Genomic DNA, 15,879 nt, shown 5'->3' with positions numbered 1-15,879 from the left:
AGAACATAGAACCTTATATAAGAAAACTCTACTTTAACATCATTTTCATGTTTTTTCAATAATATCAAACTTAAAAATATATTGAAATCTTGATGTTCTTATCTTGTCTTATTGATTTCAATCTTTAACTTGGTTTTCTCTCTCCTCCAACTTCTATGAAAATTTCTTGGAATTCTTGGTGAAAATGGTAATTTTTTTTGTGAAATGACCAAATTGTAAAGAAAAGAAAATTTCTTTCTTTCTTTTCTCTTCTCATGTTAGTAGCATGGAAAGATGAAGAGAATTCTTCATCTTTCTTTCCTTATATACTAAATAAAATAATAAAATATAATTAAAAGCCAAATCAAAGTATTAATAAAATAATATTTATTTATTTAATCTAAAATATCAACAACATCATCATTACTCTTCAAAATTATCTTTCTTGCTAAATGACCATTTTGCCCCTTATGATTCTTCAAAATTTCTACATTGACTCATCACTCATTTTGGTAAAATTGTGATTTAACCCCTCATACTTTTTTCACTTATTCAATTTGGTCCTAATTTATCCATTTTCCTTAGTTTCTAGATCATTCCACCCTTAAAATATTTGCACTATTGGTCCTTCAACTTTTTCATATTTACACTTTAACCCCTCAAATTTTGAGTATTTACTCTTGGGCCACAAAACTTTTCTCACTTTTGTGATTTAGCCCTTTCTTGAATTAATATATCATAATATACTTCTCAATGTTGACATAACTTAAAATTTCTCTTTTTGTCACTTTATTTCCTTATGTTACTATATCAAGAACAATATTTCACTTTCTTACTATAGTAACTTTCGGGGTATTACAATATGGGCCCATTCATCCGCCATGTGGATGGTTTTAATATTATATGATTTTGGTAGATGCATCTATAAAATAATCACATGCGCTACCAACTCGCAACCTGTCGTTTGCGAGATTACTTATTTAAATGATAAATTTTAGATCATGCAATTAAAACAATTCATCTTCCTAATGTTGGTGAGTTTACATCCCAAGTTATCAATGATTATTGCATGTTAATTGGGATAAAAGTTGAACATCCTGTAGCTCATGTTCACACACAAAAATGATTTAGCTGAATTGTTTATTAAATGCCTCCAACTAATAACTAAATCATTACTTATGAGGACAAAACTTTCTATTTTAGCATGAGATTGTATTGATTTACATGTTGTACGCATCAAGCCAATAAATTATAAATACTCCCCATTACAATTTATTTTTGGTCAAGAGCCAAATATTTCCCATCTTACAATTTTTGGATGTGCGGCATATGTTCCAACTGCTCCACCACAACGCACAAAGATGGGTCATAATAAGAGATTGAGAATTTATATTTATATGAGTCTCCTTATAATATTTTTGAGCTATTAATTTGATATTTAGTTATGACATGAGTTGTTCGTTTCCCCAATATTAGGGGAAAGAGAATAAAAAGTTGGATTAATAAAGTACTTAAAACGAATTATCAATGTCTAAGATCCTTGTACGAAGAAACGTGAACCAGAAGTTCAACAGATAATTCATTTTACAAATCAACTGCCAAATTCATTAAATCTCACATACCAGTTGAAAATGCTCCAATACGAATTGATGTCCTAATAGGGAAAATTGTTAGTGCAAAAGAAAGTAATTCATGCTTAAAGCGTGAAAGACTGATCGGTTCCAAATATTAAAATCCTCGCAAAAGAAAATGAGCAAACCTTCAAGATGGTCATATAGTGGAGGCGGGGGTTCCTAAAGAGACCCATGACATAAATAATTATAAAAATCAAGAAGAGATTTAGGCACCTAAAAGTGAAAATGGAAATGATGAAAATAAAGAGATCTCGATAAGTAATGCCAATACGAGAAAAAGATGGAACCGGAAAAAAATATAGTTGTTGACAACAATTTTTCTTATAATGTTGCTATTGAAATAACAAAAGAAAATAAGAATATTGAGCCTAAATCTACTAAGGAATGTAAAAATAGAAAAGATTGGCCAAAATGGAAAGATGCAATTCAAGCAGAATTGAATTCACTTTCTAAACGTGAAGTTTTTGGACCTCTAGTCCAAACACCTAAAGGTGTAAATCTGGTAGGATATAAATACGTATTTGTGCAAAAATGCAATGAAATTGATGAAGTTGTAAGATATAAAGCTCGACTTGTAACACAAAGATTTTCATAAAGGCCCGGCATTGATTATGAAGAGACATATTCTCCTATGGGGGATGCAATCACATTTAGATATCTTATTAGTCTGACAGTACGTGAAAAACTTGATATGCATCTAATGGATGTTGTTACAGCCTATTTATATGGTACAATTGATAGTGAAATTTATATGAAAATCCTTGAAGGATTTAAAATCCGAGAAGGATATAGAGTTTCTTGAGAAAATTGTTCAAGCAGATTAAAGAAAAATTTATATGGATTAAAACAATCTGGACATATGTGGTACAATCGTCCTAGTGAATACTTGTTAAAAGAATGTTACAAAAATGATTTGATTTGTCCATGTGTCTTTATAAAAAGGTTTGGATCAGATTTTGTAATAATTGTTGTTTATATTGATGATCTAAATATTATTGAAACTCCTGAAAAGCTTCAAAATACAATAAATTGTTTAAAGAAAGAATTTGAGATGAAAGATCTTCGAAAAAAAGGTTTATCTTGACTAACAAATTGAGCATTTAAAAGATGAAATTCATGTTCATTAATCAACTTATATGCAAAATATATTAAAGAAAATTTACATGGATAAAGCACACCCAATAAGTACTCCGATGGTTGTACGATCATTAGATGTGAATAAAGATCAATTTCATCCTTACGAGAATGATGAAAAGTTTATTGTTCCTGAAGTACCATACTTAAGTGCCATAAGAGCATTGATGTATCTTGCAAATAACACAAAACCTGATATAGCTTTCATTATAAACTTGTTAACAAGATCTAGTTCTTCTCCAACACGTAGACATCGAAATGGAATTAAGCATATATTTAGATCTTTCGAAAGGATCATTGATATGGGGTTATTTTATTTAGATGATTTAAAATCCCTATTAGTTGGAAATGATGATGCTGGATACTTACCAAATCCACATAAAGGTCAATCTCAAATAGGATATTTATTTACATGTTGGGGGGGTACTACCATATCATGGTGTTTGACAAAGCAAACATTAGCTGTTGCTTCTTCAAATCATGTAGAAATAATTGCAATGCATGAGGCAAGTTGAGAGTGTGTTTGACTAAGGTTGTTGACCCAACATATCTAGAAGATATGTAATTTGCCTTTACAGGAAAAGATGTCAACTATCTTATATGAAGATAATGCAGCATGGATAGCTCAATTGAACAGTGGTTACATCAAAGGTGATAGAACGAAACATATTTCACCAAAATTATTCTTCATCCATGATCTTGAGAAAAGAGGTGATATAAATGTTCAACAAATTCGTTCTAGTGATAATTTAGCATATATTTTCACTAAAGCATTGCCAACTTCAACATTTGAAAGACTACTACACAAGATTGGAATGTGTCAACTCAAAGATGTAATGTAATGTTGCCATTAGTGGGAGTTTAAAACAAGTTGTACTATTTTCCTTTAACTAAGATTTTGTTGTATTGGATTTTCCTAGTAAAGGTTTTTAATGAGGCAGCTTGTAATAGAAGATTATGTACTTTTTTCCTTCATTAGGTTTTTATCCCACAAGGTTTTTCCTAATAAGGTTTTAATGAGGCACATTATCTACCAATGGACATCTAAGGGGGAGTCTTATGAATATCTTATTAAGTGGATATTCATCATGATCAAGATAAATTTTTGATGTATTTTAAATTCTAATAGTTATTAGAATTAGATCTCTACTTCTTTAATACTTCTTATGCCTATAAATAGAGAATCTGATGAAGCATTGTAATCATCCATTTGATTAATAAAGTACATTCTCTATTGCTTTCATATTTTCTTTATTTTTTATTCTCTTCATTTCTCTTTATTTTATAACAAATATCAGATAATTCAAACGTAATAAATACAAAAACAATTAAAATATTACAATAAAAGTACAACAAAACCCCCTGTAGTATACGTTGGATTGCATTTTGGCTCATCTATTGAAAAAATGGATAAATTAGTCCTTGTACGTTAGATGAGTGAGCAAAACAATCCCTCCATTAAAATTTGATGTTTATATATAAAGTATAGTAAGAATTTATCCCTCAACCTTTACACATTTATTCAATTTGCTCCCTACTCTTTTAATTGGAAGTAAATTAGTAAGTATTTAAAACTAATAAGGCTAAAAGGTCAAAAAGGCCTTAGTAATATTTTTTTAAAAAATAATTAATCCATTTTAAAATTTAAAATTATTAAAAAATCATAAAAAATCATAAAAATTTTAAAAATCATAAAAATTTTAAAATTATAATTTTTTTAATTAAAAATAACAATACCAACCCAATAAAAGAGTAGGGGTCAATTTTTTTAAAATCTTCTAGCCATTAGATTTTAATGCGCTAGTGTTGTTATTTTTTAATAAAAAATTTATAATTCTTTTATAAATTGTGTTCATGATTTTTAAATTTTAAAATGGCTTAATTGATTTTTTTTAAATTGTTACTAACGCTTTTTTGACCCTTTAATTGTATTAGTTTCAAAATTTTCTAATATATTTCCAATAAAAGAGTAGGGATCAAATTAAATAAACGTGTAAAGTTTGAGGGCTAAGTTTACTATTATACCTTATATATAAACACCAAAATTTAACAAAGGGACTATTTTACTTACTTATCTACTGTATGAGGACTAATTTACCCATTTCTTTAATAGAGAGACTAAAATGGATATATTACAAGCAATTTTGTGATACTTTTAGCAAAATATTACACAAATTTATGAATTTGAAAAAATCTATATAAAAAATATTAATTTCTTAAGTTTATAATTAAAATTACATACACCTCATGAACATAAATACAAATACATAAATATTTTCTCTAAATTAAATGGGTACGAGAACTTATGAACTAAAATGTGAGAATCTCCTATAAATAAAATCACAATAAAAATTATATAACACAAAAAATAATTACAATATAAAATAAAAAATAACATTATTTATCATTGGTATGATCCTTTTAAATAATATGGACAAATCTCTTGAAATTAATACAACAGTAAATAAGTTACTATATGATAAAGATACAAAATATGATAAATAATTAATATGCAAGATAAAAATAATAATAATCATACGAATACATCAAAACATACACAAATTGTTAACACTTAAAAGTTTGTTTGAATTTATATAAACAAATTTATAAACTAAGAAAAGGAAATATAGGTTCATGTCTTGATCTACATCTGGTGAAAAAAAGTTCAAATTATGGTAGTTAGTATCGTTCCGGCATTGCTTGTATCTGCCGAAATATGTCTTTCTGATAGTAAATCAGAACAATAAAATTTAGGTTCAATTTGAATGTAAATTTTGATTAGGATCTATGTGTACCGGTTGATTTCGTTCATACTGGTCGATACCAAAAAAATTAATTTTTAATTTTTATTATTTATTTGTAAATATATATATTAAATTTAAATTTTAAAAAATATTATTTATTTTGAATTATAAATTGTTATATGCCTAGTATGAGATGATCTTATTGTTTAAATTATTTGGAATAATTTTTTTGCTTATTTATTTTAAGTTTGTTTAATGATAGATTGTATTTGCGAAGCTTACTAAAGAATATTTTATATAGTTGATAAGTTTTTTTTTTGTGATATTTGAACCTATGTCACCAACATTTTAAAAATCCTTTCTTTATCACTTCAACCATTATGAATATTTTATATTTGTGATTTATTTAATTTTATCATCTGATATTTGTAATTACTTTTTATATACAAATATCAAATATTTTCAAAAAATAACGATAAATCCGAAATGGTATACTAAAGCAAACCTGTACCAGTATGTATCAATATTAATAGAAAAAACGGTACACCCACCAGTACGATACTAACTACCTTGATTAAAATTGATGGTTGTTTGATTCACTACAAACTACTTCCGAAAAATAATTTTTGGACAACAATATAATTTGTTTTTAAATGTGATATTTTCTGATGCTTTTACACACAACATTTTCAATTTTTTGACAAACATTTGTGAATTCATTTTCCAAAGATTATTTTAAATGAAATAAACACAACATAACCATTTTCATAAACACAACATAAGCATTTTCATATAAAAAACAATTCTTTTCGTGATTAATCTAAAATATTTAATTTAATTGTTAAATAAACAATTTTTATTAAGAATTTCATCGAAATATACATTATAATTTAAATAACTTTAACAAACTTTCAACCTTCATCATTACAAATTTGTACGTCAACATTACATGGAAGGAAGCTTCAAGTGGGTAAAATCAACGCAACGACTAAGCTTTTTGCTTAAGAAAATAAGCAGAAAAGAAACAAATCACCACCACCACCACCACCACCACCACCACCAAACAACCATATTCAATCATCCAATCATGCATTTTTTGGGGATTCCCACATTTATTTCAGAGGTCGCCTACCCAAAAGAATAAACTCGTGATGAAAGTATTCACTGAAGGTTGTAACACATTTTTGGGGTTTTAGTGCAGTTCATTCACCATGTTCTGCCAGCTCTAGTATCCATAAAAAGAAAAAAAAAACCTTCTTCGTAAGGCATGACGTAATCGCTAAACCAGTCCACATAAAAGCAGCTCCATACCCTACAATTTGAACGCCACTTCTCACTCTCAACTCTAAAACACTAAAGCAATGTCCGCCGCCGGCCAACATATTCTGGTGTATCCGTTTCCGACGTCCGGCCATTTCATCCCTTTCCTCGACCTTACTCACCGTTTACTCAATCGCCGCCTAACTGTCACTGTATTGGTCACACCCAACAACCTCCATCTCCTCGACCCGCTCCTGACCCGCCATGCTTCCTCTTCACTCCATCACCTGCTTCTCCCCGACATGGACCCATTGCCAGCACCCAACCTCCCCGCTAGATTGCGCCGCTTGCGTGACCTTCACTATCCTGCTCTGCTCCAATGGTTTCAGTCCTTAACTTCTCCCCCTGTTGCTATTTTTTCCGATTTCTTCCTTGGATGGACTCAGAGTCTCGCTTCCGAGTTAGGCCTACGACGGATTGTCTTCTCGCCCTCCAGTTCCTTCAGCTACTCGTTGAACATGTCGTTGTGTCGGGAATCACTGAGGATCGATGATCCCCAGGCCGAAAATCAAACGTTATCGTTTCCGGATATCCCTAATTCTCCTAAATACCCTGCCTATCAAATCAACTCGATTTACAGAACATACAAAGATGCCGACCCAGACAAGGAATTCTACAGGAGAAACTGGCTCCAGAATCTGGAGAGTTGGGGGGTCGTTTTCAACACCTTCTCTGACTTGGAGGCCATTTACATTGACCACTTGAAGAAAGAGATCATGGGTCATGATCGGATTTGGGCGGTTGGGCCCGTACTGGGAGACGATGGCTTGGACACCACCAATCGCGGTGGGTCTAGTTCGGTGCCATTTCAGGATCTGGTGGCGTGGTTGGATTCACGGGACGACAACTCCGTCGTCTACGTATCTTTTGGGAGTCACTACGTGTTGACACTTAAGCAAATGGATGTGGTGGCGTCCGGGCTCGAGGAAAGTGGGGTCAACTTCGTTTGGTCCGTAAGGGAACCCAAGGCCTCGCAAGTCTCGCGCGACCACGGCGTGATTCCGGATGGATTTGAGGATCGTGTGGCGGGAAAAGGGTTTTTAATCAAAGGGTGGGCGCCCCAACTGGCGGTTCTTCGACACCGAGCCGTGGGGGCTTTTTTGACACACTGCGGCTGGAATTCGACATTGGAAGGGATTGCCGCCGGGGTGGTTATGCTGACATGGCCGATGGGTGCAGACCAGTTTACGAATACCAAGTTGTTGGTTGATGAATGTGGGGTGGGAATACGAGTGGGTGAGTCGACTCAAAACATACCAGAGTCAAGCACGTTGGCTCGAATGTTGGTGGAGTCACTCGATGGGAGCAGAGCAGAGAGGAGTCAAGCCAAGATGCTGAGTGAAGAAGCCCTGAATGCAGTCAATGGTGGAACTTCAGACAACGATTTGGGTTCCTTAGTTAAAGCGATTAATGAAATAAAACCCTCTACAGGAAGCAATAAAATCTGACCGGATCACCTGTCCTGTTTCATAAAACTCACTCTTATCCAAATTTAATTGATTCGTTTGATGTTATGAGTCAGCAACACAATTACTACAATAAAGCTGCTCCTGTTCATGTCTTTATTTACATCTTGTGAAGAAAAAAAATTAAAACTCAACTTCAACCACTGCCCTATTATTGGCAAACTACTAAAAGATAGCCACCATATAACAGTCCCTACCGATCCCAACAGTGTCAGCTCAGTTCTATTCCGTGCGTTGCGAAAACCATGTTTCAAATACAGTATTGATTGTCTGGAAGCACATCCTAAATCACTTATGAATCGAGTGTCATCAACGCAAGAATCTGACTTTTCCAACTATGATGTTTATCACCGAACTCCAGCCAATTCCATATCCTTAATCACCGTATCTAATCTCTGAGAAAGCCCAGCTCTCCGATACCCTGCAACCAACGAATCGTAAGTCGATTTCGTGAGCTTATGAGAACGCTTAATATGTTCCAAAAATAGATCTAGCCTATCATAAGCTTCTACCCTGAAGTAACAGCAGATAACCTTCTCAACATCATCGGCGCATCTGAAAGATAATCCTTGTTTCAACATCCTGCCCACAGAGTATTCTACATCATCCAATCGATTTAACGTGGCATACATCCTTATGATCCCGGAGTTCACCCGTGATAAAACCGTGACAGCCTGACCTGACTCCACTACAGTTGAAAGTAGCTCCTCCATTTCTTCTACTTTTCCATGTTCCGAATATAAACCGACAACCTTCTCAACCATCTTGACACTAATTTCCTGCCAAACTTCTAGACAAGATTTGATAACTCTTTAACTTGATTGAATCTCCGGCGTCTACAAAACCCCTCCAGTAAATTCTCCAATATGGTCTCACTAGTCATTATTCCAGTTGATTTTATTTCATCGTAGAATCTATCGGCACCATTAAAGTCTCTAGCTTTAATGCAACCGGAAACAAGAGATTCATATGTTTGAAGAGTGGCACAATAACCGGCAGCTTTTTTTGCCGAGTACCAACTTTTCATGGCATCGGTATTTCCTAAACTCGAAAACCCAATTATGAAGGTCTCATAAGTCTCATCATTTGGTTTATAATCCTCTGAACTCTGCATAATCTCGAATAAGCTCAATGCTGTAATCGAATCTTTCGAAGACAAACAGGCGTGTATAAGGGAATTGAAAAGGGAAGTTGTGGGTTTAATCCCATGAACCTCCATTGAAGTAAACACATGCATTGCCCGTGAAGCATTTCGGATCTTTGCACAAAGAGACATTAAATACAAATACTGATCGTAATCTCTTTCATTTCCCTTCAACATTTTCTCTAATTTCCATTCCAAAACCTGAGCAATAAAATAGTAATCTAAGTTAAATAACGGGGAAAAAAAGGCATTCATTCAGTAAATTAAGCCATCGTTAAGTAGCTATTTTATGTAAATCAGGTTCAATTATTTGTAAGTTAGATCGTCTATTTGGAGTATTTAGGGGATTCGTATCTTCTTCACCCATACTTAAATATGATTCGAACATAAGTAGTAGAAGAAAATTAAGAGTGGGAACAACATAAATAAAAGAAGGGTATGGGTTGTTGAACTCATTCATGTTCAAAAATCTCAGCAGCCAAAGCAATCTCATCTGTCAATAAAAGAAAGGAAAAAGCAAAAAATAGAAGAGAAATGGGTTTTAGGGTCTTACAAGCCGAGCCTTGTCAGATGACAAAGAGGGGAGACAGGCGAGGAGGGAATCCCAGGAAAAGTGGGGATTATCTTGGGGAAAACAAGTAGCTGAATCAAGGGTAGACTTGATTAATGCGCTGGGCAACTGAAGCAGCTTGTTTGGAAGAGGATCCAAAGACGATAACGAGCGTTGAGATTTAAAAGGGGTTTGAACAAATTGAGAACTTAAACCTCTTTTAGCTACGGCTCTTAAAAAACCCTTGCCAAGGAACGCCATTGTTCTCCCCCCTGTTTGCCTGGGAAAATATTTCATCTTCCCGGTGGAAATGGGAATAGGGCGTGTTTGGTTGTAAAAGAAAAAAACCCCCCAATTTATTGACCTTAAAATTATTATATTTTAAACATCAATTAATTAATTCATTTACAAATACATCCATGATGTAAAAGTTTGGGCACATAGTTAATTTGTTATGTAATTAGTAGTGACATATAACTTCTGTTTTGATTTGAAGTCCACATAATTGCTAAAAGTGTTCATAGTCCCAACTAATATAATGTTATAATTAGGTAATGGAATCTCTAATAACATACTAACATGAAAAATAGGGTCTAAATATGCTCGTAATAAAACGACATTAGATCTAGGCTTGCATACAAAATAACTGCTTCACCATCTCTTCCATGTCCTGGGCCGAGCTGCCACCCTCTCTTACTGCTTCCAATGCTGCCTTTCTCAATTCCATAACTCCTTTCCTCTCAACTCCCTTCTCCCGGCTCACTGATTCCGCCAAGACTCGGGCCAACTCCTCTGGGTTCGGCACTGTTTGAGGACCCTCACATGCCTTCTTACCCACCTTTAGCTCTTCCACCAACAATGTTTGGTCCACAAACTGGTCCGCTCCGAATGGCCACGTCAGCATGGTTACGCCAGCTACCACTGCTTCCAACACCGAGTTCCACCCGCAATGAGTTAAGAATGCACCCACTGCTCGGTGACTCAGTATAGCAACTTGCGGGGCCCACCCTCTGATAACGAGTCCATTGTTAGCCACGCGTTCTTCGAACCCATTCGGGATCATTCCGTAATTTGCCTCCACGTGTCCCACAGAAGGCTCCTTGATCGACCATATAAAACGGACACCACTCTTTTCCAACCCGGATGCAACACCGGCCATCTGATCGTTGGTTAACACGACTTGACTCCCAAAGCAAACGTACACGACTTCGCCATCTTCACACGCGTCAAGCCACGTCAGCAAGTGATCCAACGGCACCGAGCTGGACCCACCCCTATGAACAGCCACGGTAAGGTCATCGTGGTCATGGAGAGGGAGTAAGGGTCCCACTGCCCACACTCGATCACAGCCCATCATCCGTTTCAAATGGTCAAAATAAGGCCTTTCAAGTTGATTAAAGGAATTGACCACAAGGCCCCAGTTCTGGATGTTCGCGTGGAAAATATCTTTGATAAATTCCATGGCTGGGTCTCCCTCGACGCAAGCTCGATACAAGCCAGAGATCTTCCACCAAGGGTATTTCGGACAATTCGGAAGTTTATCAAACGAAACGACAGCCGTCTGATCACGGGGATCATCGAGTCTAGGAAGCTCCATCCACAGGGAATACAAAATAGACAAAGCCATGGCGCCGGAAGGCGAGAAAACGATGTGTTTAGCCCCGACACGGGAGGCCAAACGTTGGGTCCAGCCCAAGAACATGTCGGAGACGATGGCCGAAGGAGGCGAAGGATGGGACTGGAACCAGGAAAGCAAAGGATGGTAGAGTTGGCCGAGGGTATGCATTAAGGCAGGTAAACACCGTTGAGGGATGTCCTTTAAGTTTTCGACGGCGGAAGGGATGGAAGGGTGGGGAGGGAAAGGGAGGACCAAAGGCGGAATCCGCGGGTGGGCAGCGAGGAGTTGGGTTAAGAAAGGGAGGTTCTTTGGGGTGACTAAGACGGTAATGGTTAGATCAATGTCAGTGGCGGCTAAGGCTATGCGATGGGTGAAATCTAAGAGAGGGATGATGTGGCCTTGCGCTGGGAAAGGGAAAACAAGAATGTGGGAACTGCTTCTCAAAGTTGCCATGTGATGTAAAAAAGAACACAAGGAGAGATTGAAGTATGAAGAAAGTTGAAGGGTTATGGAGTGTTATGTAGCCAAAGGATTCAAACGGGGAGTCACGTGGTATCGTTTTCCAATGAAGAAGTGTGCGTTTCATGGTGGAAAAGTGGAATAGCATATGAAAACCTTGTGGAAACTATTTTTTTGAAAAAAATAAAAATTTTAAGTTGTCGACTTTAAAAAATAAAATAAATAAAAGTAATCACCAATCTTTTATTGAGGTGTGATTAGATCACTTAAAATGATTTTGATCTACGAGTTTTAGAAAAAAATAGGTTCGGGAGTCAGTTACGTACGAGGAAGGATTAGCACCCTCGTAATGCCCAAAATTTGGTACCAAGTTGATTAATTAGTGTCTTAAGGTCAAAAATTTTAAAAATATAATCTTTAACAAAAACTTAAAACGTTGCGTATTAAAACCCTTCTCAATTTAGAGAAGCAAAAATGTCACACCCAATGCGTTAGGGCACAACATTCTAATTTCCTCCAAAATGAATTGGGCCAAAATATTAGTGCAATAAAACTTTAAAAGAACATCCACTTATCCAAGATTTAAGAAATCACACCCAATACGTTAGGGCACGATTCCTCTAAAATCCTAAACTTGAAATATTTCTTTTACTTTAAAAGAACATCTACTTATCCAAGATTTAAGAAATTACACCCAATACGTTAGGGCACGATTCCTCTAAAATCTCAAACTGGGAATATTTCCTTTATTATTTTTAAAAAAAATCTTCATTTCGAGAAATCAATGCGTCACATCCAATACGTTAGGACACAATGTGTTGAATTCCCAATAATGAGTTCTTATTTTAGTTGGTTTAAAGAGCAATCCTCGATCATTATATTTTCAAAAAAAATCGGAACCCAATACGTTAGGGCTCAATTTCCTTGAGAAATCCTAAATACGAGTATTATCTCTATTTTGAAAAGTTTAATTTTTAAAAAAAAATTGAGTAAAAAATGTAATGTTATGCCACTTTAAATATATAATGCAATAATAAATATTACGATAGCATAAAAATAATGCAAATATATAAACAAATAAATACAATAATGGCATGCAAAATATCAAATAAATGGGCAAGATAATAAAAATATGTAAACCTAAATCAATAGGCAAATGATCGAAATAAATAAAAAAATGTATACATGTACACATAAAAATATATAGGTTTAAAATAATTAAATAATATCTACATTATCGAAGTTAATTAATGAAATAAATATGTATACACATAAACATGAGAAAAATATTAGTTGCAAAAAAAATAAATGTATACATAAAAAATATACATATATATAGGTTTTTTTTAAAAGGTAATATAAGGAAAAATATTATTAATTGATAATAAAAAAAATAATGATGGAAAAAAAAGACTAAATTGAATTGCAGTTTTAAAAAATGGGTAAAATCTGTAAATAGTAAAAATTAAAGGACTAAATTGAACGCGCGAATTACATAGAGGGGCTGGAAGGGAAATTTTCCCTTCTCCTCTAAAACGGCGCCGTTCCAGTAGGATTAAATTGAAATGGAAAATAAATTAAAGAACAAATTTAAAAAACACAAAAAAACCTAATTGACAATTCATTAAAAGGCGGAGGGGTCAAAAATGCAATTTGCCCCTCCGCATGAGAAACACGCGGATCCTTCCCTCAAAACGGCGCCGTTTTCAATTGGCTATTTAAGCCAAAATTAAAACAAAAATTACATTTCAAAACATTTTAAAAAAAAAACCAAATCTTCAAAAAAAAAACTCTCTCAGCCCCTCAGTCTTCCGACCATCGGTCGGTCATCGGACGGTCACCGACCACTGCGCCGGCAGCTAATTTCCGGCGCTGGAGCCACCGCTTGCGGTGGCCGAAAAAGGGAAAGTTCCCTTTTTAATATTTCCGACCCCTCCAGGCCCAAATCTGGGCTAAAAATCCCCAAAATCGACCAAAAAAACACTAGAAAGACTCTAGAAACTCTTTGGTTTCTAGTCGTCTGTCATCGGAGACGATCCTCGGAATACCCTACGGCGTTTCAGAAGCTAAAAAAAGGTAGTTTTCCTCTCTTTTATTATTTTTGTTTATACGTATGTAAAATAAAAATATACAAAAAAATAAATATAACAATGAAAATACAAGTATCAACCTTTTTTGATCGATTTATTCTGTATTACGAAAGTACAAGCCTTTTTCTATTTTCGAAATCAGGATCCTCGTTACAGTGTGTTTATGGCTTTTTTATAACCGAAATAGTAAATCAAAGAAAGAAAAAAAATCTGGTCATATCTTTGATTCGCAAATACATGATTTTTCTTTCCATACGTTGTTGGTTTCCTTGCAGGTGAAGATCACGAAGATTCGGGGACGAAGCTTAGCTTGCGACGCTGCCCTAGGGTTCCATTTGCTCCCCGAGCTTTGGGCTAGGGTCCGATTTGGGCCGCTGTTGTAACACCCCTTACCCGTATCCAACACCGGAATAGGGTACGAGGCATTACCAAAACACATACACTTGTAAACGTATTTAACCGAGTTATAAAATTTCATCAAAATTAAAACTTTCAAAATAATTAACATGTTTCTATAACTTTTCACAATATATCCTCAAAATATTATAATCATAATAATTAGGGCATGCGAGACCCGATACATACTCATGCAATTTAATGCTTCATTTCCATTTCATTCAATTCGCAATTTCTCATGCTCATAATTTAAATCATATCACTAGCAATTTCCATTTAATTCACGTACAATTCAATGACATCAAATTCAAAACTAATACGTATTTACCATTTAACTCAATGTTTATTGATTATACCATTCAATAACACATTTATGAAATTCTCAATTTAGCAATGAGAATATCACTTTAGTTTGAATAACAACATCGTCCTGATATAAATACACTACCACTTATCCATTTACTTTAATTCTTTTGGGCCCATTTGTCACTTACCATCCTTAATCAAATTAGGGAACGGTCACGGAAAATTGAGTACTTCACTTTCACTTTGCCATAGGATAACTATGGTCTTACGTATGATCACTTATCACTTGTCCCTGATCAGATAAGTGTAGCCACCTATCACTTTGTTTCTTGATCAGATAAGTGTAGCCACTTATCACTTTGTTTCTTGATCAGATAAGTGTAGCCACTTATCACTTTGTCTCTTGATCAGATAAGTGTAGCTAAAGCTATCACTTATCACTTTGTCTCTTGATCAGATAAGTATAGCCGAAGCTATCACTTATCACTTTTCACTTGTCACTTGATCAGATAAGTGTAGCCGAAGCTATCACTTATCACTTTGTCACTTGATCAGATAAGTATAGTCGAAGCTATTACTTATCACTTTCCACTTGTCACTTGATTAGATAAGTGTAGCTAAAGCTACCACTTATCACTTTGTCACTTGATCAGAAGTACTCAAATCCGGCGTTCCGCTCAATTTGATCATTTATTCATATATCAGGCTTACCAACATGTGTTAATTCATAAACCATTCATGGTATTATTTCATGCCAAATCATATACTGAATATACCATACACACATACTATGAAACTTTATTTTCACACATGAGCTTAAACCATGACCAATAATGCACAAAAATAAGCATCATTCATATTTCATCGTTTATGAGTTATAATCAAACATATGACCATTTATACACGAATCATTCATATATTTCCCAATTTTCCTCCTCCTCCTCTCCATTCCACATCCTTAATGTGTATAACACACTTAAACAACATTAACCATAATTTCAATATTCACTAACATGTATATTCAAAGCTGTTTATCCGA

At 34.5% G+C, this 15,879-nt stretch overlaps 2 protein-coding genes and 1 pseudogene across 2 annotated transcripts; 1 reads left to right on the top strand and 2 right to left on the bottom strand.

Annotated features, from left to right (window-relative positions):
- Positions 1–6,397: 6,397 nt before the first annotated feature.
- LOC107949765 (pentatricopeptide repeat-containing protein At3g53700, chloroplastic-like) lies at positions 6,398–10,460 on the bottom strand (annotated as a pseudogene).
- Positions 6,853–8,259, top strand: LOC107949764 (UDP-glycosyltransferase 89B2). The gene has a single exon (XM_016884515.2). The coding sequence runs from the start codon at positions 6,853–6,855 to the stop codon at positions 8,257–8,259; it is 1,407 nt and encodes a 468-aa protein (XP_016740004.1).
- A 32-nt stretch (positions 10,461–10,492) lies between the features above and the next one.
- Positions 10,493–12,305, bottom strand: LOC107949763 (flavonol 3-O-glucosyltransferase UGT89B1). Its single transcript, XM_041090105.1, has one exon. The coding sequence runs from the start codon at positions 12,040–12,042 to the stop codon at positions 10,597–10,599; it is 1,446 nt and encodes a 481-aa protein (XP_040946039.1). The 5' UTR covers positions 12,043–12,305; the 3' UTR covers positions 10,493–10,596.
- Positions 12,306–15,879: the final 3,574 nt, after the last annotated feature.

The sequence above is a fragment of the Gossypium hirsutum genome, chromosome D03 (genome assembly GCF_007990345.1).
Source record: "Gossypium hirsutum isolate 1008001.06 chromosome D03, Gossypium_hirsutum_v2.1, whole genome shotgun sequence".
Lineage (NCBI taxonomy): Eukaryota > Viridiplantae > Streptophyta > Magnoliopsida > Malvales > Malvaceae > Gossypium > Gossypium hirsutum.
The sequence above is the reverse complement of the archived record's forward strand: the minus strand, read 5'-3'. Positions and strand labels throughout refer to the sequence as shown.

What these genes read in the sequence shown, in the direction of transcription:
- LOC107949764 (XM_016884515.2), top strand. Translation starts at nt 6,853, where the DNA reads ATGTCCGCCGCCGGCCAACATATTCTGGTGTATCCGTTTCCGACGTCC.
- LOC107949763 (XM_041090105.1), bottom strand. Translation starts at nt 12,042, where the DNA reads ATGGCAACTTTGAGAAGCAGTTCCCACATTCTTGTTTTCCCTTTCCCA.